At 49.9% G+C, this 23,575-nt stretch overlaps 2 protein-coding genes across 12 annotated transcripts in view; one reads left to right on the forward strand and one right to left on the reverse strand.

The window, feature by feature from the left end:
• Positions 1-23,575, forward strand: part of ADCY6 (adenylate cyclase 6) — a 41,323-nt gene that overhangs the window by 7,154 nt on the left and 10,594 nt on the right. For 6 of the 9 annotated variants that reach the window (XM_058742948.1, XM_058742949.1, XM_058742951.1 and 3 more), the window contains 20 exons: positions 2,040-2,189; positions 2,573-2,694; positions 2,789-2,900; positions 3,054-3,181; positions 3,670-3,828; positions 3,906-4,047; positions 4,165-4,293; positions 4,564-4,589; positions 4,822-4,969; positions 5,211-5,308; positions 5,486-5,573; positions 5,750-5,866; positions 6,148-6,306; positions 6,612-6,790; positions 7,677-7,712; positions 7,796-7,925; positions 8,233-8,496; positions 9,300-9,504; positions 10,330-10,454; positions 10,655-13,149. In XM_058742948.1, coding sequence (XP_058598931.1) covers positions 2,040-2,189; positions 2,573-2,694; positions 2,789-2,900; positions 3,054-3,181; positions 3,670-3,828; positions 3,906-4,047; positions 4,165-4,293; positions 4,564-4,589; positions 4,822-4,969; positions 5,211-5,308; positions 5,486-5,573; positions 5,750-5,866; positions 6,148-6,306; positions 6,612-6,790; positions 7,677-7,712; positions 7,796-7,925; positions 8,233-8,496; positions 9,300-9,504; positions 10,330-10,454; positions 10,655-10,780 — 2,643 coding nt within the window. In that variant the 3' untranslated portion in view covers positions 10,781-13,149. Of the gene's footprint in view, positions 1-2,039; positions 2,190-2,572; positions 2,695-2,788; positions 2,901-3,053; positions 3,182-3,669; positions 3,829-3,905; positions 4,048-4,164; positions 4,294-4,563; positions 4,590-4,821; positions 4,970-5,210; positions 5,309-5,485; positions 5,574-5,749; positions 5,867-6,147; positions 6,307-6,611; positions 6,791-7,676; positions 7,713-7,795; positions 7,926-8,232; positions 8,497-9,299; positions 9,505-10,329; positions 10,455-10,654; positions 13,150-23,575 lie in introns of those variants that run through there. The other 3 variants (XM_058742945.1, XM_058742946.1, XM_058742947.1) reach the window with 3 other exon arrangements.
• The window catches only part of SPMIP11 (sperm microtubule inner protein 11), a 28,136-nt gene continuing 18,077 nt past the window's right edge, over positions 13,517-23,575 (reverse strand). For all 3 annotated transcript variants that reach the window (XM_058742954.1, XM_058742953.1, XM_058742955.1), the window contains 3 exons: positions 16,186-16,308; positions 14,141-14,285; positions 13,517-13,699 (listed from right to left, as the gene is read on the reverse strand). In XM_058742954.1, coding sequence (XP_058598937.1) covers positions 13,651-13,699; positions 14,141-14,285; positions 16,186-16,308 — 317 coding nt within the window. In that variant the 3' untranslated portion in view covers positions 13,517-13,650. The remainder of the gene's footprint in view (positions 13,700-14,140; positions 14,286-16,185; positions 16,309-23,575) is intronic.

Below are 23,575 nucleotides of genomic sequence, written 5' to 3' on the forward strand. Positions count from 1 at the left end.
GTGGGTGTCTCTTCCCTGCTTTCAGCTGGCATGGTACCCAGAGCCAGGCCCAAGGCTTGATTGGGGAGGTGCAGCCCCATGGAGGCCAGGACTCTGCCAGCCTCCTGCCTCCCCAGGGGCACCCAGCTGCAGCCTTACCCAGTAGGTCTCAGCATGCACATTCTTGGGGCGAGGGGAGAAAGTCCTTAGAGCCCCTGTGCCAGTCCTTAGAGCCAGGGTTGCCCATACCCCTTCTCTGAACTAAGAAGGATTCCCTGTGTTCAGTTGGTCTATGGGTGTCTGGATGGTGTGGGTCTGTGGCCTCCTTTCTAGGCTCCTTGGGCAGCCCCTTTCCAGATCCAGCCATGCTCATGGGAAGGAGGCTTCGTTCTCCTCTGACCCACTCATTCAGACACATTGAGCAGTTTCACCCAGTGACCCTGGCGCAGCCTGGAATCTCCTCTAGTGCCCTGGCATCCATTTTTTCTCACAGTGGGATAGGGGTCTGTGTACAGATCTATTTCAGTCTCTCGTCCCCCTTCCCCTTCCCTCCACCATGACTCACTTTTTCCTCTTGGGCTCCTGGGGCCAGGAAGGGAAGTTGCCTGGTTTACCCCCCCTTCCCTTCTCCCCGACCGGGGGCTATTCTTAGAAACTCCTGAGGGAGATAATGTGCCCCCCTCTTCACCCCTGCTGCTGGGAGGGGGGCCCTTGTGAGCTGGACTGGGAAGGAAAGCTGGGAGGCCAGTCCTAGAGGGTCAGAGCTAGAAATAGCTGGGGGTTTGCTGAATCTCCCCCTCCATTTTACCTAAGAAAATTGAAGCTGAGGTCCCAGAGATGAACTGACCTTCCCAAGTTTGCAAGACTGGTTCTGGTTCTGGGCAGAGCCCAGAATTCCTTTCTTCCAGTTGGTGCTCTTTATCTCCCTTCTCCCAAAACCAGAGCCCTGCCCCAGCCAACTCGGGTGGAGCCACAAGTACCAGGCTAACCCCTGAATTTCCAGAAACACTGAGGCCAGCTTTTCTTAGACATGCTCTCCAGTCAGTGCTACTGATGCTGATTGAGAGGTGATCATCCTGAGATCAGGGTCCTAGGGCATGGGGGCTGGCTGTGCCAAGTATTGGGGGTGCTGGGCATGGTGGCAACACTTCCTAGTTAGGAAGAGTTTTTCATGATAGTCGAATTGATGACTCCCAAGCCTGGGCTATGGGGCTGGACCTCAAGAGCTTGGGTGAGTGGAGTGAGTAGGAATCTTGGAAATCTGGAATGTACCAGCAGTAGGGTTTGGACAGAGGCTTTGGAGTCTGACTGTCCTGGATTCACGTCCCACACCAGCCACTATTAGCTGTGTGATCTTGGGCAAATTACTTAGTTTCTCTCTGTGCTTGAGTACCTCACCTTTAAAATGAGATAGTTTTACTTCTCATTTCTCAACTACCTAGAGTTGTAGGAAATCCATTAGTTACTGTATAGGAGGCAGCTATAGAAGCCAGCCATATTGGAGACAGCCAACAAATTAGTTCCAGTGATTATAATAATAATTATTATTCTATCAAGTTATGTTGGAGCAGGGAGGAACCTTAGAAATCTTATTGTCCCGCTCCAGGTTCTAGATGAGCAAACAGAGGCCCAGAGAGATGAGATGACTTGTCCTGGGCATTCGCAGGAGGATATAGAGCTCGAGTCTCCTGGGTGTTGTCGTGTGAGGAGAACCACATGCAGAAGGAGCAGCATTTGTCTTTTGTTTGGGCTGATTGTGGGGCAGGAAGTCATAGTGTTCCAGGCCCCGGCCTCATGACCCACCTTGCCCTGGTTGGTGCTTCTGCTCCCAGGAGTTGTGAGAAGCTCTCATTTCTAGCTGTGGAGTGATCCAGGCAGGGGTCCAGAGTCCTGTGGGAGAAGAAGGAAGTGTATTACAGGGGTGGGGAGAGCTTGGGGACAGACAGGGCACAGGATCCGGGCTTCCTTCCCGAGGCAATGCATCCACAGAGAGGATAGCAAGTTGCACCTGTGCGTAGGTGGGGGGTGGTCACCATTCTGCCTCTGCCACCCTCTTGCAGCTTGGTGCCAACATGCTGCTGTTCCTCTGCACCAACGTCATTGGCATCTGCACACACTATCCAGCTGAGGTGTCTCAGCGCCAGGCCTTTCAGGAGACCCGTGGTTACATCCAGGCCCGGCTGCACCTGCAGCATGAGAATCGGCAGCAGGTGGGGCTGTTCTCCCTGTCCAAGGCCTTCCCTCACCTCACCCCCAGATAACCTGTATGCTGGATCTGCTGCCTTGTACCACTCCATGGAATAAGTCTGAATGGTTCCCCCTGATTATGCACAGCACAGGCCCTGTGACGCTGGGGTTCCTGTCCTGTCTGAAGGTGGGAGGGCGTAGATGGGAGCATGAGTGAGGGGTTGCGTGGGCGTGGTCAGAGAGGGCTGGGAGGTATATCTGCTGTAGACTGTAATAGGGGAGGTCCAGAAGGGAAACTCAGGTCTCCAGGGGGGTCTGGGAGGCCTCTGGGGTTGTGGAGGCACCAGGAGGAATTACAGTGTGAGGCTAAGAAGATAGTGGTGCCCTGTTGAAACTACTGGTCTAGGAACGGCTGCTGCTATCAGTATTGCCCCAGCACGTTGCCATGGAGATGAAAGAAGATATCAACACAAAGAAAGAAGACATGATGTTCCACAAGATCTACATCCAGAAGCATGACAATGTCAGGTAGGGTTGGGGGTGGGAGGATTCCAGGAGGGATGGGGGACCTGGGAGTCTTTGAGGGCCACGTGGCCCTTCCATCTTCTCCCATTGTCCACAGCATCCTGTTTGCAGACATTGAAGGCTTCACCAGCCTGGCATCCCAGTGCACTGCGCAGGAGCTGGTCATGACCCTGAATGAGCTCTTTGCCCGGTTTGACAAACTGGCTGCGGTGAGGGTGCTGGGGCTGGGGGGGCAGGGCTGCATGTGGTGAGAACATAGCCTCATTGGAGCGGCCTGGGGCAGTGGGCTAGATGGTGACTCAGTGAGGGTGCTGGGTGGGCAAGAGAGTGGGAGTGACTGTCTCTAACTCTCTCCCCTTTAGGAAAATCATTGCCTGAGGATCAAGATCTTAGGGGACTGTTACTACTGTGTGTCGGGGCTGCCGGAAGCCCGAGCAGACCATGCCCACTGCTGTGTGGAGATGGGGGTGGACATGATCGAGGCCATCTCGTAAGCAGTGTCCCTCCCAGGCTCCCTGGAACTGAGGGTGCCCCCACCAGCTCTTACCCTTTGATGTGTCCTTGGGGTTTTTTTCTCAGTTTTGGCTGTTTCTCTGTCTTGGAGATCCATCGCCTGGGAGGGGAATGGATCTTTCTTCAGCTTGTGCACTTTAGACTCCAGCCAGCCAGGCAGGGTAGGGGAGCCATGGTGAGGGGATTTGGGCTGGTGAGAATGCTAGCTGAGCAAGCCTAAGGGGAGAGCAGTGACTCCTCCCTTTGTAGCTCAATTCCACAGGATGCTGGTGAACACAGTTCTCAAACCTTTGTCCTTGAGACCCACGCAGCCTTTTGCCCATGTCCAGCCAAGGCTGTGTTCTCATGTCTGGCATCTGGGTCTGTCCCTGCCTGCTTGGCTCTGAGGGGAGTGAAGAGCCTGAGTTCTGGGCTGGGGGTGGGGATGTCTGTGCCAGAAGCTGAGCCGGAGCCGCCTCCTCCCAGGCTGGTGCGTGAGGTGACAGGTGTGAACGTGAACATGCGCGTGGGCATCCACAGCGGGCGTGTGCACTGTGGCGTCCTTGGTCTGCGGAAATGGCAATTCGATGTGTGGTCCAATGACGTGACTCTGGCCAACCACATGGAGGCGGGGGGCCGGGCCGGGTGAGTGTCGGGTCCGGGTGGCCAGGGATGGGAGTGAGGTGGGCTAGCCCAGGTCTCACCCTCCTGTTCCCTCACAGCCGCATCCATATCACTCGGGCCACACTGCAGTACCTGAATGGGGATTATGAGGTGGAGCCAGGCCGTGGTGGTGAGCGTAATGCATACCTCAAGGAGCAGCATATTGAGACCTTCCTCATCCTGGGAGCCAGCCAGAAACGGGTCAGTCCAGGGTGGGGGTGGGGGTGGGGGCAGGCAGGGAGAAGGGCAAATGCAGGGAGCAAACAGACATCTTGTCTGGGACCCTCTTTTGATCCTGTGCCCGTGCTTCCTGCACAGAAAGAGGAGAAGGCCATGCTGGCCAAGCTGCAGCGTACACGGGCCAACTCCATGGAAGGACTGATGCCACGCTGGGTGCCTGAGCGCGCCTTTTCCCGGACCAAGGACTCCAAGGCTTTCCGCCAGATGGTGAGGGGTCCACAGCACTAGGACCTGAGGCCTCACCTTCCTAACACGCTGTGCCCCTCTTCCCTCTTTGGCCTTCCTTGTTCTGGCTCATACATCTCTGTGTATGACTTCTGGTACTGGGGGCAGGAGGGGTGACTTCATAACGGGGTCCTAAGCCCCTCCAAAGTACATGGGGGGAACACTCAGCACAGTGTTGGGAATGGGGAAGGGATTGTGGAGGCGAAGATGGTCTGCCCTTCACCCCATTGCACACTTTGTCCCTTTCTCCAGGGCATTGATGATTCCAGCAAAGACAAGTAAGTCAGGTTATTGAGGAGGGAGGAAGGGGAGGGAGAAGGCACTTACACCCTGGGACAGGGCTGTGGGGGAGCCGAGATCCCCCTCTTTCCTTGACTGTAGGTGTGTCGTGTGGGAGTAGGTGCCACACAGCTACTCCATTCTTTGGGTGCTGCCCATGCCCTTCCTTTCTCATTGCCTCTCACGTGGTAATGCTCATGCCCCTGGTGAAGCCATGTCCCCTGCCCTCAGCCGGGGTGCCCAAGATGCCCTGAACCCTGAGGATGAGGTAGATGAGTTCCTGGGCCGTGCCATCGATGCCCGCAGCATTGATCAACTACGGAAGGACCATGTGCGCCGCTTCCTGCTCACCTTCCAGAGAGAGGATCTTGAAAAGAAGGTTTGCCCCCAAAGGCTAAGGGCAAAGGGGGATGAGGGCCGGGGTAGGAGGGGAGGTTCAGGGGGGGAGGCTGAGCACAACTGAGGGATCAGCAGGTTTTTTGAGGATTGGGGGGTGACCACAGGGCACAGTGGGGATTCCTATTAATTGAGCCACTGCTTCCCCCTACTTGAGGCCCCTGGCAGTGGCCTGCCTCCCCCAGGGCAGAGCCCAGCCCCCAGCTCAGCCTCTTCTCCCTCAGTACTCGCGGAAGGTGGACCCCCGCTTCGGAGCCTACGTAGCCTGTGCGCTGTTGGTCTTCTGCTTCATCTGCTTTATCCAACTCCTCGTCTTCCCACAGTGAGAGCCCCGCCCTTCCTTGCTCTGTTTCTCTTCCCTCCACCACTTCCCAGAACCTTCTTAAACACCCATGCAAGCTCACAGTCTTGGGAGCCTGCACCCTGCCAATCTGGGGAGTGGGACAAGGATACCCAGAACTTCCAGAGTAACATTTTCCCTGGCCCTCTTCTGCCCTAGTTCAACTCTGCTGCTTGGGATCTATGCCAGTATCTTCCTGCTGTTGCTGATCACTGTGCTGACCTGTGCCGTGTACTCCTGTGGCTCTGTATGTTGGGGGTTCTTCCAGGGCTGGTTGGGGAGGGCAAGCTGGGCCGGGGCGGTGAGGAATCATGCAGGGAGAGGGAAGAGAAGGCCAGGCCTCCCTTACTGGGCCCCATCCCTGGTTGGCCTTACCCCTTGGCTGACACAGTCTCTAACTCTCGGTCTCTTGCCTGTCTGCAGCTCTTCCCCAAGGCCCTGCAACGCCTTTCCCGCAGCATTGTCCGTTCTCGGGCACACAGCACTGCGGTTGGCATCTTTTCAGTCTTGCTTGTGTTCACCTCTGCCATCGCCAACATGGTAAAGGTCAAGTGGGGATTCTTCTACCCCTCCTCTATGCCAAGCACTGCTCTGGGCTTTGGGGCTACAGAAAGGAATAAGACCCATTTCCTGCCCTCCAAGAGGTTGTTATCCCAAAGGAGGGGGTGGGGTTAACTCTAGTCCCCTATTCTCCTTGCTCTCCCCATCTCCTGTCATCCTTTAGTGAGAACTTTGACCTTCAGGGTATAAGGCACTGAGGCATGGCCCTTGAGCCCCTCTCCTCCATGCGTACCCTGATATGCCTCCCTCAACTTTTGCAGTTCACCTGTAACCACACCCCCATACGGACTTGTGCAGCCCGGATGCTGAATGTAACACCTGCTGACATCACTGCCTGCCACTTGCAGCAGCTCAATTACTCTCTGGGCCTGGATGCTCCCCTGTGTGAGGGCACCGCACCCACTTGCAGCTTCCCTGAGGTGTCCAAGCCGTGTTCAGGCGGGATGGGGTGGGGGGTTCCTGATCAGTACTAGTTATTGACTCCTCTGTGCCAGACCTGCTGATGGGCAATGGGGACCCAGGATCTCACCAGAGTTCCTACTGGAGGAACATCTAGGGGTCCTGGAGTGGTGTGGGGCTGGCTGTGGAAGGTGAAGGAGGTTTGGGTTTGAGGTTGTGGAGGGGAGCTTAGGTCAGGCAGGGAAGTGCGGTGCTCTTCCTGAATGGGTGGGGGAGGGCATGACTTCTGTCTTCGTCCAACACCACCTCTGCCATTGCTCCCCAGTACTTCGTTGGGAACATGCTGCTGAGTCTCTTGGCCAGCTCTGTCTTCCTGCACATCAGTAGCATCGGGAAGTTGGCAATGATCTTTGTCCTCGGGCTCATCTATTTGGTGCTGCTTCTGCTGGGCCCCCCAGCCACCATCTTTGACAACTATGACCTGCTGCTTGGTGTCCATGGCTTGTGAGTTTATCCTCAATCCCTTTAATCCCCTGCGAGCTTCCTGACCCTTCTGGGTCACTGTGATTTTTCTGGTCCCCAGGCCTCTTGTGCCCTCACAATGTCACCACTCACACTCTTCACCTTTAGGGGGAAAAGAGGCAGTAGAGGAGCTCCCAGCATATGACCCCTGACCATCACCCCAAGGAAACCCCAGTCTTGGGAAGTCCCTGTGTCTTTAGGCTAGACATTTAAAGAATTCCTTCTCTCATTTGCATGGTACTTTCATACCCATTCTCTTAGGCCACACAGCTGCTTGGTGGCAGAGCCCTGGCTAGGAACAAAAACTTTCGACTCCTGATTAAGGGCTTTGCCTGGGACACCACACTGGCTTTTCCTCTGCAAACCCCATCCCATAGCTCTGTGTAGTAGGAAAAGCCTCTGGAGTCCACTGGGTTTGAACCCCACTCTGCCTCTTGTTAGCTATGTGACCTTAGACAGGTAAGTTAACTTCTCTGAGCTTCAGTTTCCTCATCTGTAAAATAGCAGTGGCACCTAGATTGTAGATAGCTGTAGAGATTATAGTGATATTTGTTGAAGCCCTACTCCAAGCCAGGTGCCACGCTAGGCCTTTTGTGTGCACTATTTAGATCTTGTCCCTCTTTTACTGATGAGGAAACAGGCCTAGAGTTAAACATCTTGTTCCAGGTCACAGAACTGGTAAGTGGAGGAGCTAGGAGTGGAACCTTCTCATAACCTCTGCTCTTAATGAGTTAATATAAGCACAAGCCCTGGCCCTGTGCCTTATTTTGTGCTATGTGCTCAGTAAATGCAGTTTCTGTCTCCCCTTCCCTGCCCCCACCCAGCAACCCAAGAACTGATGACTTTGTCTCTTGTATCTTCCTGCCAGGGCTTCTTCCAATGAGACTTTCGATGGGCTGGACTGGTAAGTGAGGGCTCTGGGGCAGGGAAGGGCAGGACTGCCACGTGTCTCTTGCAGACACTGAGCTTGACTCTGCTTACCCTCAGCCCAGCTGCAGGGAGGGTGGCACTCAAATACATGACCCCCGTGATTCTGCTGGTGTTTGCTCTGGCGCTGTATCTGCATGCCCAGCAGGTGGAATCAACTGCTCGTTTGGACTTCCTCTGGAAACTGCAGGTGACTGAGTGGGCCTCTGGGGCAGGGGGAGGATCCTGGGGACAGAATCTGGGTCAAGCCAGAAATGCATCTTGTTAGCTGGCCAAGGCTCAGGCCCACCCTGGCCCCAAGCCTTCTGTGTGCCCATCCCCTATCCCTGCCTCATTCTGTCCCTGCCCCTATCACCCCTTTGCCTGTTCTTCAGGCCTCATCTGTCCATGCCTTTCTTCTTCCCCGTGATTCCCTCTGATGCCTGTCTCCAGGCATTGGCCACTGCACCTATCTCTTGTGAATGTTGGGCAGTGGGTGATGGGTGTGGTGTCCACAGGCAACAGGGGAGAAGGAGGAGATGGAGGAGCTGCAGGCATACAACCGAAGGCTGCTCCATAACATTCTGCCCAAGGACGTGGCTGCCCACTTCCTGGCCCGGGAGCGCCGGAACGATGAGCTCTACTATCAGTCGTGTGAGTGTGTGGCCGTCATGTTTGCCTCCATTGCCAACTTTTCTGAGTTCTATGTGGAGCTGGAGGCAAACAATGAGGGCGTCGAGTGCCTGCGGCTGCTCAACGAAATCATCGCTGACTTTGATGAGGTACTTATCTGGTTGGTTGGTGCTGGCAGAGCGCCTAAGGGAGACTAGCCGGACCAGGGCAGTGGAGGGAACTTTGGATAGGAGGGCCAGCATTGGAGGAGGCGTGGCTGGATTGGGAGGAGGAAGGGAGGTTTGATGGGACCCAGAGATGTTAGGGTAGGAGTAAGGGTAGGTACGGCAGAAACAAGGACAAGGACCCTTGGTGTCCGAGGCAGCGAGGTCAGCCCCAGTGGGGCAGGGTCATCACTGCTGGGGAGCAAAGGACATGACGACCTGCGGAGAGGACATGATAGGTACCGGGTGGATGTTACTGAATAAGAAGGCAGTAAACTGGACAGAACCTCATGAGCCCAAGTAAGCAAGATGGGCCCCTCAATAGAGAAAATGGAAGCAAATGTGAGGAAGTATCCTGAATATCCAGGTCAGGAATGGGTCATTAGTGTTCTGGAGGAAAGTCACTTCCCTCTGGCACTCAGTTTCCCAAAAAGTGAGGGTTAGAATAATTGACGGCTAATATCCCTTCTATAGTTCTGGATTCTGTGAGCGAGCTTTGGAAGTTGGCCTAAAGCTGTATGCTTGAGTCCTGGCCTGGGGTTCTGATGGCTGCCTTGTAAAGGAGGCCTATTTTCCAAGTTTCTCCCTCAGTCCTGCACTAACTGGAAGACGGGACTCACTCACTAAAAGGATGGGAGCTGTTGAAACAGGGAAGGGGGGGATGAGGCCAAGGCATGGCATGAGTGAGCATTGGGCAGGGTGGGTTTGGCCTCTCTGCCTTGACAGCCAGGTCTCCCTGTGCTGTCCAGATCATCAGCGAGGAGCGGTTCCGGCAGCTGGAGAAGATCAAGACGATTGGTAGCACCTACATGGCTGCCTCAGGGCTGAATGCCAGCACCTATGATCAAGCGGGCCGCTCCCATATCACTGCCCTGGCTGACTATGCCATGCGGCTCATGGAACAGATGAAGCACATCAACGAGCACTCCTTCAACAATTTCCAGATGAAGATTGGTGAGATGGCCCGCTTGCCTGGCAGCTTTTTCCCAGGGCTGTTTCTGGGTGAGGCCAAGGAATCAGGCTGGGGATGGCATCACAGATTTCCCATCAGGAATCCTTTGGGATGTCCTTTTCTCTCACCTCCTAGCTCGTCTCATATTAAGAACAGAGATCATTGATTGAGGGCCTACTGTGTGCTAGGCACTGAGACATCGTAATCCTCACATTGTTATCCCCTTTTACAGATAGAGACTGACTCTCAGATTAAATAACTTGGCCAAGGTCAAACAACTAGTAGGTGGCTGAACTAGGATTCAGAACCAGGTTTATTTAAGCTCTAGTACCTGTACCCTCACCTATGGCCAGTCCAATAAGAGGTACTTCCTCTCAGATGTCCTAGGAGCTGATGGGCGGGAGTAATGGTTAACAGACTGGGTTCTGGACTCATAACTGGTTTAAATTCCGGTTGTTCCACCTACTGGCTTGTTTAGCAAGTCGCCCAACTCCTCTACGTTTCACAAGGTTATCTATAAAATGGGATGATACCTACCTTTTAGGGTTGTTGAAGGGATGAAATAATAGAATGCATAAAGCTTACCAGAGTGGTTGGCACAGAGCGAGCACTCAGTTGATTAACTACTGTTATAGCAATAGCTGTTTTAACTCAGGGGAGCTGCTCAGCTGACATACCCAGATCTTCCATTCTTTACAACCAGGACACTTGTCCCTTTGCCACTTTTCTTCTCTGGGTCCTTCTAAAGGTTCCAGGAGGGGGGATGACTCCCTGGGCTGACTCTGGAACATCCACTAGTCTGTTTCTTGCTGCTCTCCCCATCGCAGGGCTGAACATGGGCCCAGTCGTGGCAGGCGTCATTGGGGCTCGGAAACCACAGTATGACATCTGGGGGAACACAGTGAATGTCTCTAGCCGTATGGACAGCACGGGGGTCCCTGACCGAATCCAGGTGAGGGGGATGTGAGCAGAGGCTGGGAAGGGTATGGGTCCGGAGGGCTTCTGCAGGTCAGCTAGGACAGGGGTAGGGTGGCAGTGTTCTGTGGTTGGGGGTGTGTGGGATGGGGGGCTAGCATGACTAGAAACCCCTGGACCCCTGCAAATGCAGCAGGAAGGATCCCAGGCTAAGTGGGTTCCCCTCCCATCCCCCAGGTGACCACGGACTTGTACCAGGTTCTAGCTGCCAAGGGCTACCAGCTGGAGTGTCGAGGGGTGGTCAAGGTGAAGGGCAAGGGGGAGATGACCACCTACTTCCTCAATGGGGGCCCCCCCAGTTAGCAGGACCCAACTACACATTCAGCTGACAGGACCAAGGTGGGCATTTGAGTGGACTCTGTGCTCGCTGGGTGGAGCTGTGGCAGGGGGCACCGAGCCTCCAGACCCTGCTGACCACAAAAGGGAACCTCCCAGCGGGCTGTGCTTGGACCATGCTCGTCTGCCCTCAGGCTGGTGAACAGGGGGATACCAAGAGGATTATGCAAGTGACTTTTACTTTTCTAATTGGGATAGGGCTGTTCCCTCTCCTCTCTTCCAGCTTTTGGGAGCAGGGGAGGGGGCAGGGCAGCAGCAGAGGCAGCAGGGATTAAAATGGCAGCTTGCCATGCCTACCCTTTCCCTGTCTGTCTGGGTAACAGACTCAGGGCTGGGCCCTTCCTTTCCCTCTTTTTCCTGGGAATATTTTGTACAAAGACTGGGGCAGGCATGAGGAGTGCCTATTCCATGCTTGCCTCTGCTATGCCTGCATCCCCAGCACTGGCCTTGGATACCCCACCCCAGTCGGGTCTTCCTCCTAGGCACAGGGCAGACGAGGGAGATGCTCTGGGGACCCTGCTCTGTCCATATTTCAGGGGAATGTTTCCATTTGCCAAATCCCAGTCCCATGATCTGTCCCCAAAGGGGAACAAAGGGACTTCTGACAGCTCAGATTTAGCCCTAGTTCCTGCACAGCTCCAGGAAAAGGGGCATCTAGCCTCCTTTGGTACTGTGAAAACACCCAGCCAGAAAGCAAGCACGTATGTGGGGATGTCAAAAGGTCAGGAGCTGGAAGTTCACCTGTAGATGCCCAAGAGAGCAGGCTGGCCAGGGAGTGGGGTGGTACCAGACTCTTGATTTGAGGGCCCCATTGGGGTCAGGATCAGGTCACTCTGCCCCCATGCTCTCTTGCTGTCTGCTGGCAAGGGGGCACAGAGCATCTCTACCCCTTCTGTTGCCAAATAGAAAAGGGTCAGGGCATGGAGGAGGGTGACCCTGATCTCAAACCTGTCCTCCCAAGTCTTGGCACTGGGGAGGGCCTGTATGTCTGTGTAATGTGTGTGCCTGTCAGCCTTTTTGTGTGTGTATCTGTTTCCAGGTCTGTGTGTGTCCTTATGGTTCTCCTCAGCTCTCCACCCTGGGTTGCCTCTCTCCTGTGGGCCTCTGTCTTCGGGGAATAAGGCAGGGTTTCTGATTTCAAGGGATGGAGACGCCTAGGTTGTACAGGAGTAGCATGGGTGTGGCAGCAAGAGGAAGGTGGCCCTGGGGAGAGGAGTCCTTTTTGTGCCAAATCCCTAAGTGCCATTTGGGGGCCGTGTGTGCAGCATGACTGTCTCCCTGCCTGGGGCAGGGACCCAAGCGCCTGCTTGAGCCTCAGTGCTCATGCACTTGAACTGTCTGGGTTTGGCGGGCAGAGCCTCAGGACTTTCCTGGGTTCCCCAGATGGTGGTATACTTTGGGACTGGGGTAGCATGGGATCCCTCTGAGGACCCAGATACTGGTACTAGGGGATGGGGCAAGGGAACCTGAAACTTGGCTTTCCCCAGCCTTCAGTCTCAGTCTAGCATGTTCCTGGCTCCCCAGACTCCATGAAGCCTTCAAGGGCTGGAAGGAGGGTCAGGAGGTTGGACTCTAGGTTCCCTTCCTATCTCTGCCTTCCTTTTACTCCTTTCCCTGCAACCTCCTTGCCACCTAACTTAGTTGGTGCCTTGGTTTCTCTGTCTGTCTGTACCTATTTAAGCAGAGGCATTAGCCTGAATTTTGCTTGAAGATCATTTTGTGTTAAAGATGATTAGAGAGACAGAGAAGAGGGTTCCAGAGTTGCTAAGTTTGGGGAATGAAAGGGGTGGGTGGCACCCTTGCCCTTCCTCATGCCTTTTCTGACTCGAGCTCCTTGCAGAGGCCTGGTTTCTGGCTTGCACTGCCTGCCTTGGGGGATCTTGATGCATCAGTCAAGTGGGTCATCAGGCACTTCATTAGCTATGGCAGGAGGAGGGGAAAAGACTAGTTGGTCCAGAGAGAAGATCAACTCTCTCTCCCCAGACATATCCCTGGATGGGAAAGGGACTGCTTGGAGCCCTGGGGTGGGGATAGGGGTATAAGGAGACCAGAGTGGGAAGACCTCAGTCTTGGGTGATTTGTCTTTGCTTCTTGTCAAGTGGGAGGGACTGTCCAACACCCTGACACCCCATACCACAGTGCCAGCCATGCCCTTTTCCTGGGCTACCATTGCCCCCTTTCTCACCAGTTGGTGGGGGAGTCAGTGGATGGGAGGCCCATGGACTTTGGTTTTATAATGTAACCACTGTGGGGGTGGGGGAGGGTGGTATACCATGTATTTCAGTGAAATATTTAATATATTTAAATATCAATAAAATCAAACTCTTTGTAAAATTCCCAGCTCTCTGAAGATGTTCTGGGCCCTGGGTTGGGTCAGAAGTGGCAGAGCCAGGTATAGGAGGCAGCCTTTCCTCTGTGGCTAGAGGGTTTCCTCTGGTTTTTTCCCTGCCAAGCTGAAGCTGCAGTGTCTTCAGAGAGCATGACTACTCTAGGCCCTTCAGCATCATGAAGACCATTGTGTGTCTTCCCAGACTTGTTACTCGGACACCTGCCATTCCTGAGGTCAAGGACACCCTCAGTAGTCTTTCCTGTACCTTGGCCCCTCCCAAACCAAACACCAAGTTCTGGCTCCCACACATCTGATCTCATAGGAATTTGGGCATTGGAATAATTTCCCTCCCCCTCACTGCCAGTGCACACAAATGACTTCTAATCCAATGTTTACTCTGTTCTTGAGGTCCCCTCCTCCCATTAGTCCCTCAGTGGAACAAGGACACCTTCTCCGTTTTCTCCTTCTTTGCCCTGCTTCCACAGTCCATCGTGCAAATATATCCTGTTCAATACAGACTGAAGTTTCTGTCACTCAGAACAGAGTGATCCATAAACCTGGAAAAGAAAGAGAGGGTCTCAGATTCAGCCAGGCCAGGCTGGTGTGTATGTGGTGGTGTCCTTAAACATAGCTCCCAAGACTGCCTCAGGGCAGAAGGGGCAGGGGCAGTAATGAGGAAGTAGGGCTGCTGCCTATGAATGGTGGTTGGAGGGTGGGAGACAGCAATGAAGGGAGTGGAAACATCCCTGGACCTCACAGGAGAGCTATAGATACTTGTCTTGTGCTTGCTCCAGAAGTCCTATCCACAAGATGAAATACACAGACATAAACAAATCTTTAACTTCTTTGAATGCCACCACTGCCCAGATTCTGGGGCCAGCTTTTCCTGGTAAGATCCAAACTTTGTCTTCTATTCCCTAACTCTTAGTAGAGTGAAGCAGTCTCTAAGGATGGAGTACTTCCCTTTGCCTCCCCACCCTTACCCATCCCAGCCTAACCTGGTCATTGGGCTTTTAATGAGGCAGTGGCAGGGACTCCGGATCCATGGCATGGTTTCTTCTGGGTGCACTCCTGGATCATGGGACCGCCAGAAGCTGAAGTTCTGAGCATCAGTCAAGGGGACTCTGAAGACCTGATTGGGGACTGAATGTTGGGGAAGGGCAAGTTATCCAATTTTTTCAAGTTCTTTGCTCCCCCATGGCAGTATAAGCCCAGCCTAGCAACTGGGCCTGACCAGGTGCTGAGAAGTCCTGGGAATCTGGTCACCACACCCATCTTCATTTCCGGATTCCAGCATCTAATACCCTTCATGGTCAGTTGAATCAGTCTTGGTTCTTCCTGCTGTTACTAAGCCCATCTCCAAGAGAGCTTTCCCAAGTGCTAAGATGGTGGAAAAACAAGTGGCCAACCCCTTAGGGAAATGTGCAAGATGGGTCTACTGGCTCTTCCCCCTTGCTCTCAGGCTTAATCATTCTCATTCCCTTCCCTCCACTCTGAAAAAAATTGCTTCCTTTTCTCATTCCAGGTAATTCTCTGAAACTCAGCAATGAGTATCTCATACTTAGGTACTGCTAATAGAGTCACTTATCAAGTGTCTATTATGTTCTAAATGTATTAGGTGTTCTTAAGATTTTGAATAGTGTATCAGACTTTCCTAGGTTTTTTTGTATTTTTATTCTTTACTTGGATAAATCTAATTATACCACTGTATAAAATTTGTATATTCTTTAAGCTTAATTATAACCTAATATCCTGGCTATATAGTCTTTATAATCATTATTTTTAAAAAAAATCCCTAATATACCATTTGAGTAGATGTTACATGTTTTACTTAGTTGTTTTCCTCTTGATTAATAGTAAGCTCTTAAAAAGAATTTGCTATTAGGAATAACTCTTAGATACTCCTCTTCACACATATGTCTCTTTAAATTTCTGAAAGTATCTTAGTTTTCTGAGTTAAACTTTAATTTTTAGATAACTATGGATTCATATATAGTTGTAAGAAATGATAACATAAGATCCTGTGTACCCTTTACTCAGTTTCTCCCAATGGGAAAGGTAATTGGCCTTTTATAGTCATGTTCTCCCACCCCTTCATTGGCAATCAATAATGTGTTCTTCATTTCTATAATTTTGTCATGTGAAGAATGTTATATAAATGACATTGGGGGGACTGGCTTTCTTTACATGGCATAACTCTTTGAAGATTCCTAGTTCTCACATGTATCAGTAGTTTGTCCTAGAATCTTTTTTAAATGTACATTTTCTCTAACTTTTATAACAATGCTAGAGTATGATTCCCATTTTCACATGGTTCAGTGAGGTTAAGTGGTTAAAGGAACTTGCCCAAGGTCACACAACCTGTTTGGAGTTTTTTTTTTTTTTTTAATTTTTTTTTCAACGTTTTTTTATTTATTTTTGGGACAGAGAGAGACAGAGCATGAACGGGGGAGGGGCAGAGAGAGAGGGAGGCACAGAAGCGGAAACAGGCTCCAGGCTCTGAGCCATCAGCCCAGAGCCTGACGCGGGGCTCGAACTCACGGACCGCAAGATCGTGACCTGGCTGAAGTCGGACGCTTAACCGACTGCGCCACCCAGGCGCCCCCTGTTTGGAGTTTAAACTCCATTCAAATTCCAAAGCTAGTGCTTGGTCTACCACTACTCACAGGCATAGCATATAATATAAAAAGTACTGTCTTATCTCATTTTGTTGTGATCCTCACAGTTCCATAAGTTCGGTAGAGCAGGCATTTTTTCCCCCTTTTTTTCCTTAACAAATGAGCAAGCGTAAGTGACTACCCAAGGTGAAACACTTAAAACTAGGACTCAAATATGGGGCTTCAGCTTCCAGTCTGATTCAATTTTTGTTTTATCTTGTTCACCCCATTCAAGTCTACTTTCTCCCTCCTTTTCTCAGCCCCCCTTCTTGGCTATTTTTTTTCCCCTTGCCCTAAAATCATGCCCCACCACAGCCCAGCCATTCTTTATGAACTCAGGCATATCTGTTCTGCCCCTAGCATAGTGCCCACTCCAAGATACTTACATGTCTTTAACAACACCTTCTTTATAGCTTCATGATACCTTGTGTGGCTATTCTGGTGTACGGAATAATTCCCATCTTCTGAGATAATACGGGGAAGCCTAGTGGGCACTGGTTCCTTCTGGTCTGAAACAAGAAGCAGACTTGTTATAAATACTTACAAAGTGGGGCTCTTTGGTTTTCTGAGTCTCTGGTCTCCATACCAACCAGGCACATGGCAGGGGTCTCTCCTAGCCACTCAAATCTGATCTCAGATCTCAGAAGTCAATTCACAATGCCTGTGTCAGAAGGGAGGGAGAGGGAACCGATCACAAGACATCCCTCACCCTTCTCTTGCTTCTCTTCAACTCCTGGGTTTTGAATGGCTTCCTGCTGGAATCAGGATATTGACAGACCCTTAGGGTTAGTGCAGGTGAAAAAGGCCCCTTATCTGGATGGACACCTATTTCCTGGGATTAGCATATTTGAAGAGCTTTAACTGGTCTAATAGGGAAAGTTATGTTTGAGCTAAGTCTTGGAGGATAAGAAGGAGTCCATGGGACATAGTGGTATCAAGAAGGGCATTCCAGGCAGCAGGATAGCAAGTGTGTAGAAGATAGAAGTATGAGAGAGGTTTCAGCTTGCTATTGATTTAGAGCCTGATTTGTGCTTGGCAAAATGGAGAGGGGCAGGGAAGGGGCTAGAAAAGTGGTAGAGAGTAGGGTAGGGTAAGGTAAGGTATGGTAGAGTAGGGCAGTATATATTTTATGTTTTTATTTTATTTTTGAGAGAGACAGTGCGAGCGGGGAGGGACAGAGAGCAGGAGACAGAATCTGAAGCAGGCTCCAGGCTCTGAGCTGTCAGCACAGAGACAGACGCAGGGCTTGAACAGACGGACTGCAAGATCATGACCTGAGCCGAAGTTAGACACCCAAGTGACTGAGCCACCGAGACGCCCCTAGAGTAGGGCAGTATAGACCTAGCATTCTTATGGGGGGTTAGGAATCCTCTCTGAGGCAAAACTGGAATCGCACTATGGAGGCTGAAAAGACCAGAACTTCCTTACCCAGGTCTAAATGTTTGTGTCTCCCCTAAACTCCTATGTCAAAAACCTAATTCCCAAGGTGATAGTATTTGTAAGTGGGGTCTTTAGGAGGTGATTAGGTCATAAGGGTAGAGCCCTTAAGAATGGAATTGGTGCCCTTCTAAAAAAGGCCTCAGAGAGGTCTCCCCTTCCACCACATGAGGGCACAATGAGAAGGCTGCAACCTGAAAGAAGGCCCTCTTCCTGACCAGGCTGGCACAGTGCTCTTGCACTTCCAGCCTCCAAAACTGTGAGAAATACATTTCTGTTGTTGATAAGCTACCCAGTCTATGGCGTTCTGTGATAGCAGCCCAGATGGACTAAGGTGCCAGCCTCTCTTGCAGCTAGGGCATAGGCAAAGAGTTTTAGCTAGGCCAAACACATCTGCCTCAGATTCGGAATCAAAGATGAGGCTGCAAAGAAGCAGGGGCTGTGTAAAGTCTTTTTCTACTAATGGGAAGTTGCAGCAGTGAAGCTACCTCTTCTTTCTAGCAGCAGCATCCAGAGCCCAGTGTCCTTGGTGTCTGCGGTGTCTGCTACAGTACTGAATGCAGCAGTGTCTATGCCAGCCAGGTCTGCAGCATGATTCTGAACATTCTTTCTGGTTATTAGCCACCAAACTTGGTTCTCTGTTCCTTTTACGGCTCTATGCACTTACCGATATTCTTTTTAAAGAAATTACTTTATTGTAAAATTGATGTAAAAGTAGTTGTATATATTTAATATGTATAACTGAATGAGTTTGGAGGTAAGTAGACACCTGTGAAACCATTGCTGCAATCCATGCCGTAAACCTTATCCATCCCCTCCAAAAATTCCCTCCTGCCCTCTTTATTGTAATTTATTTTATGATAAGAACATTTAACAGGAGATCTATGCTTTTAGGAAAATTTTAGTATATAATACAGTATTAACTGTAGGTTCTATCTGTACAGATCTCTAGGACTTACCTTTTTTAAATAACATCTTTTTTTTAATGTTTGTTTATTTTGTGTATGTGTGAGAGAGAAAACATCCCAAGCAGGTTCTACACTCAGTGCTGAGCCCGATCTCACCATCGAGATCATGACCTGAGCCGAAATCATGAGTTGGATACTCAACTGACTGAGCCACCCAGGTGCCCTTAGGACTTATATAACTGAGACTTTGCACCCTTTGACTACTACCCCTCCACTTATCCCTACCCCCAGCCTCTGGCAACCACCATTCTAGTCTCTGCATCTGTAAGTTTGATTATTTTGGATTTTTCACGTAAGTGATATCATATAGTATTTGTCCCTTGTTGGCTTATTTCACCTAGCATGTCTTCCAGGTTCACCCATGTTGTTGCAAATGGCAGGACTTCCTTCTTTTTAAAGGCTGAATAATATTCGTGCGCCCGTGTGTGTGTGTGTGTGTGTGTGTGTGTGTGTGTGTGTGTGTGTGTGATCATATTTTCTTTATCCATTTGTGTATTGATGGACATTTATGTTGCTTCCATGTCTTGGTTATTGTGAATGATGCTGTAATGAACATCAAAGTGCAGATATCTCTTTGAGACCATAATTTCAATTCCTTTGGGTATATACCCAGAAATAGGATTTACTTTTACTTTTTTAAGGAACCTCTGTACTGTTTTCCACGCACTGCACCAGTTTACATTCCCATGAACAGTATACAAAGATTCCCCCCCTTTTCTCCACATCCTCACCAACATGTTATTTCTTTTTAAAAGTTTACTTATTTAGAGAGAGAGAGCAGGGAAGGCACAGAGAGAGGGGGAGAGAGAATCCCAAGCAGGATCCACATTGTCAGCATGGAGCCTGGTGTGGGGCTAGAACTCACAAATCAAAATCAAGAGTCAGATGCTTAACCAACTGAGCCACCCAGGCACCACCCGCCCCCCTTTTGAAATAACAGCCACTTTTACAGGTGTGAGGTGATATATCATTGTAATTTTTTAAAATGTTTATTTATTTTTGAGAGAGAGAGGAGAGAGAACAGGGAGGGGCAGAGAGAGGAGACACAAAATCCAAAGCAGGCTCCAGGCTCTGAGCTGTCAGCACAGAGCCTGATGTGGGGTTTAAACCCACAAACCACGAGATCATGACCTGAGCCAAAGTCAGACACTTAAACCGACTGAGCCACTATGCACCCCTCATTGTAATTTTAATTTGCAATTCTCTAAAGATTAGTGATGTTGAGTATCTTTTCATATACCTGTTGGCTATACATGTGTCTTCTTTGGATAAATGTCTACTCCAACCTTATGTCAGTTTTTTAATCAGATTTTTTTTTTCTATTGAGTTACAGGAATTTACTTTGAATATTAATCCTTTATCAAATATACAGTTTACAATGGTCTCCTCTCATTCTGTGGGCTGCCTTTTCGTTTTGTTGATTGTTTCCTTTGCTGTGCAGAAGCTTTTTGATATTATCCCACCAATATTTTTTTTAATAAGTTCATGTTCTGCTTAAATAGGCTAGATTTGGCTTGCATCTCAGACTCCTGAGCTTGTCAGGAACTGGAAGCCATTCTCTCCAGAAATTGTTGTGATCGCTGACTCACCTCTGGTACAGAGTGGGGATGCTACCTGTCTTCTGGAGTTTTTCCCTGGCTCCTGCTTTCCCCTTCATTCTGGCTTGACCCCATTCATTCGTTTCTGTCCTTCCTCTCCAACTTTTGCTCTCTGGTGGAAATCTTCTTTCACATTCTCTCTCATACCACCAGAGTGATGCACTGTTTGAATCCCCTCCTTTGCCAATTGAGGATTTGGACAGGTGACAGAATATTGAGTTCTGAATTCCAAGCCTGAATTGAACCTGGGGGCTGATTTGTACTTCATCACAGATTACCACAATAAGGGGCCAGTTCCTGGAAATAGTGTCATTTGACTTTGGGCAAGGTGGGGGTGGCAGAATGTCTGTGGCCAAGTACATGTGGACTGAGGAGAAAGAGCAAGACCATATTCCTAGTGGGCAAAGGGACCTTGACTGAGAGTAATTATTGGTCTGGGTGCAGGTAATGGTAGGAGCTCTTTATCTGGTCCTGAGGTCTCTTACTGATTGTCCTTAAGGGTACAGCCAGGTCATGTTCTCTATTTAATCTCAGTTTCCAAGTAGCAGGCTCCCAGCTTTCCATATAAGTGGTTACTGTGTGTTTGGAGGTATGCTGGACAGTATCTCTCATTTGGATGCCTTCCTCCTGAATCAAGCACCAGCTGGCATACTCTTTGGATGGGGTTTTTGGCAAACTGGAAGATATTTTTGGTAACCCATAATTTCCCCCAGCTGCCAACTTTTGGAAGCCACCTGGGGTGAAGGGTGGTGAGCTGTAGGTAAAAATCATGCCACAGCTACTGTGAATGGGCATGAGTTCTTATAAGCAAACTATACTGTGGCAGAGTAGATGAACCCATCATTTTGTTGGTAGTGTAACAGAGGTTCTTCATCCCCCCAGTTAATACTACGCTCCAAATAGTTTTTGGTGGTACAAAAGGCCCTGATGGTTTCTTCTAGAACTGGGCCATAAATTGGGAGTTTCCATAAGACCACATCTTATACTTTGAATGTATCATGAAGGACATTGGGGTGGTGCAAAGGTACTTGGATGGATCCTCCACTTACCCAAATTATTGTTGCAGGTTTCTCAATACTACAGGCTGCATAGGGCCACTGTTATCCACTACTTTGCCTATTGCCCCCGGTTAGTTGGAACTAGGAGTGACTGGCCACAATGTTTTCAGGTTGAAGAATTTTTAGAATGGGTCTACCTCAGTGGCTGCTAGAATTCTGACTTGTAGGTTAGGATACTTGCTTGACCATTCCAGATGCTTAGTACATAGTGGTGATAATATCTAACACACATTACTTGCAAGTTGGTATTGCTGTAAGCACAGTAACAGCACCCTGACTAGAAATTCACAGATCAGTTTGAGAGAAAATGTTGTGGTATTTTACATAAAAAATGACTCCTATCTAGGATTTCCTATCAGATTCTGGGCATTAATACCTTGAAGTTGGCTGGAGCAATAACATAGACTGAAATTGGCTGAAGGCAATTTGAAGTGTTTGGAAGACCATCTTGATTTATTGTCTTCATTGACACAAGAACATCGTCAGTGCATTGGGAGGAAGTAGACAGGAGCATAAGACCAGGGAACCGGGCACATTTTACATATGGGGGCAGTTCCTTTGCCTCCATGTCCAAAAATATCTTCCTCAAAGTCGTGCATTTGTTCAGGATTCTGAACACAGGGGAAGTAGATGGGGTATGGGATAACAGACCTACTGCTGGCTGCAGACTGCTGATATAAAAGGGACTACATGGATCTTCTAGAGATGATAACAATAAACCAAATGAATAACGAATGTGCTCGGCACAACTATAAGAGGTAGGTACTATTATTATCTTATTTTACAAATGGGGGAAAAGAGTCCCGGAGAAGTTTACTAATTTGCCCAAGTTCACTAAATTAGCATATGGCAGAGACATGAATATAACTCAGTATTTTGGATCCAGAGCCCAGGCTGTTAACCACCACACTAACCTGTTCTTGAAATCATCTATTCAGGGCTTCCAGGCAAAACAAAGGACTAAGGGAAAACACAAACTGATAAAACTGGCCTCTTGTTGGGATCCCTTGTGTACAGCTCAGTGGGGGTCCTGTCAAAGGTATCTGCTCACCAGTGTTGAGTTGGGTGTGGCACATGATCTCATTATTTCATTCTAAAGGCAGATCCCCAGGGGCGCCTGGGTGGCTCAGTCGGTTGAGCCGTCCGACTTCGGCTCAGGTCATGATCTCGCGGTCCGTGAGTTCGAGCCCCGCATCGGGCTCTGGGCTGACAGCTCAGAGCCTGGAGCCTGTTTCAGATTCTGTGTCTCCCTCTCTCTCTCACCCTCCCCGTTCATGCTCTGTCTCTCTCTGTCTCAAAAATAAATAAAAACATTAAAAAAAAATTAAAAAAAATAAAATCAAGGCAGATCCCTGCCTCCTTGAGCTCCACTGAAATGTGGAGTATCATTTCCTATGACCGGCATTGGGGAAGCAGAGGATTGAACCTGGTTGGCCACTCTGCAGTAGACTGGACCAGTGCCAGTGCAGAAAACCAGTGGGGAAAGGCTGCGGTCCCATAGAAAAAGTGGCCTATCTGCTGCTATACAGACATAGTCACCCACCTTGGAGGTGCCTCCTTCTTAGGCTTTGGCAGATTGTAGTTATGAGTAGCCTGAGTATCTTCTCTAGTTTCAGGTAGATAGGGGATGATGGTCTATAGCAGCTACAAGATGTATGGGTTGTTTCCAAGATACATTTCCTTTTTATTATTTTTAAAAATCTTTTTCAGAGACAGTGCGCACATGGTGGGGAGGTTGGGGGCAGGGGAGGAGCAGAGGGAGAGGGAAAGAAAATCTTAAGCAGGCTCCACACCCAGGCCCCGTGCGGAGCCTGACACAGGGCTCGCTCTCACAACTGTGAGATGATGACCTGAGGTGAAATCAAGAGTCAGACGCTTAACTGACTGAGCCACCCATGTGCCTCCAAGCAACATTTCTCTAACTTCAGTAAATTTATACATTTCGAAAGGCAGAGGGGTTTATAGAGGCTTTGGGCAATTCATTCTTGGTTGAATTGTGCCATTCAAACTCCCATTTGAAAAGCCAGAACTACAGTGCCCTCTGCTGGAATCTAAGAATGGCATCCCCAGCTGTCTCCTAACAGGTGGGTCACCAAACAGGCAGTTGGGAAAGATCAGAAGACCTAGAAGACTGATCAAGAACATTCCAGCCAGGGTGGGGAAAATCATCTAATATCCTCTGACAGGATCCAGAAAATGAGAATGCAAGTGAGAAGTGCTCAGCTTTTACCATGCATTTGAGGCTTACTCTTTCTTTGAAGAGATTATTTAGACGGGAGCCCAGGTGGCTCAGTTGGTTAAGTGTCTGACTCTTGATTTTGGCTCAGGTCATGATCTCTCAGTTCATGGGTTCGAGCCCCACATTGGGCTTTGTACTGACAGCAGGGAGCCTGCTTCGAATTGTCTCCCTCTCTCTCCGCCCCTCCCCCACTCAAGTTCTTTCTCTGTCTCCCAAAAATAAACATAAAAAAAAAAAAAAAAAAGAATTGGGAGAGCAGCTCTGAGTACTCAGTGAATTCCTCTGGGAAGAGGAATGATAAAAGCAGCAGTGGAGGAAGATGTGGAGCTTGTACGTCACTGTGTCTGGCTAGAGGGCAGTTGCTAAAGTCTGGCAGGGAACTGTCATTTGTCTCAAGACAAAAACAACAATAATCTCTTCCTACCACCACTCCCATCAACTTGCCTCTGAGACTCCTATCAGTGGGAAATGTCCTG

The sequence above is a fragment of the Neofelis nebulosa genome, chromosome 8 (assembly GCF_028018385.1).
Source record: "Neofelis nebulosa isolate mNeoNeb1 chromosome 8, mNeoNeb1.pri, whole genome shotgun sequence".
NCBI lineage: Eukaryota > Metazoa > Chordata > Mammalia > Carnivora > Felidae > Neofelis > Neofelis nebulosa.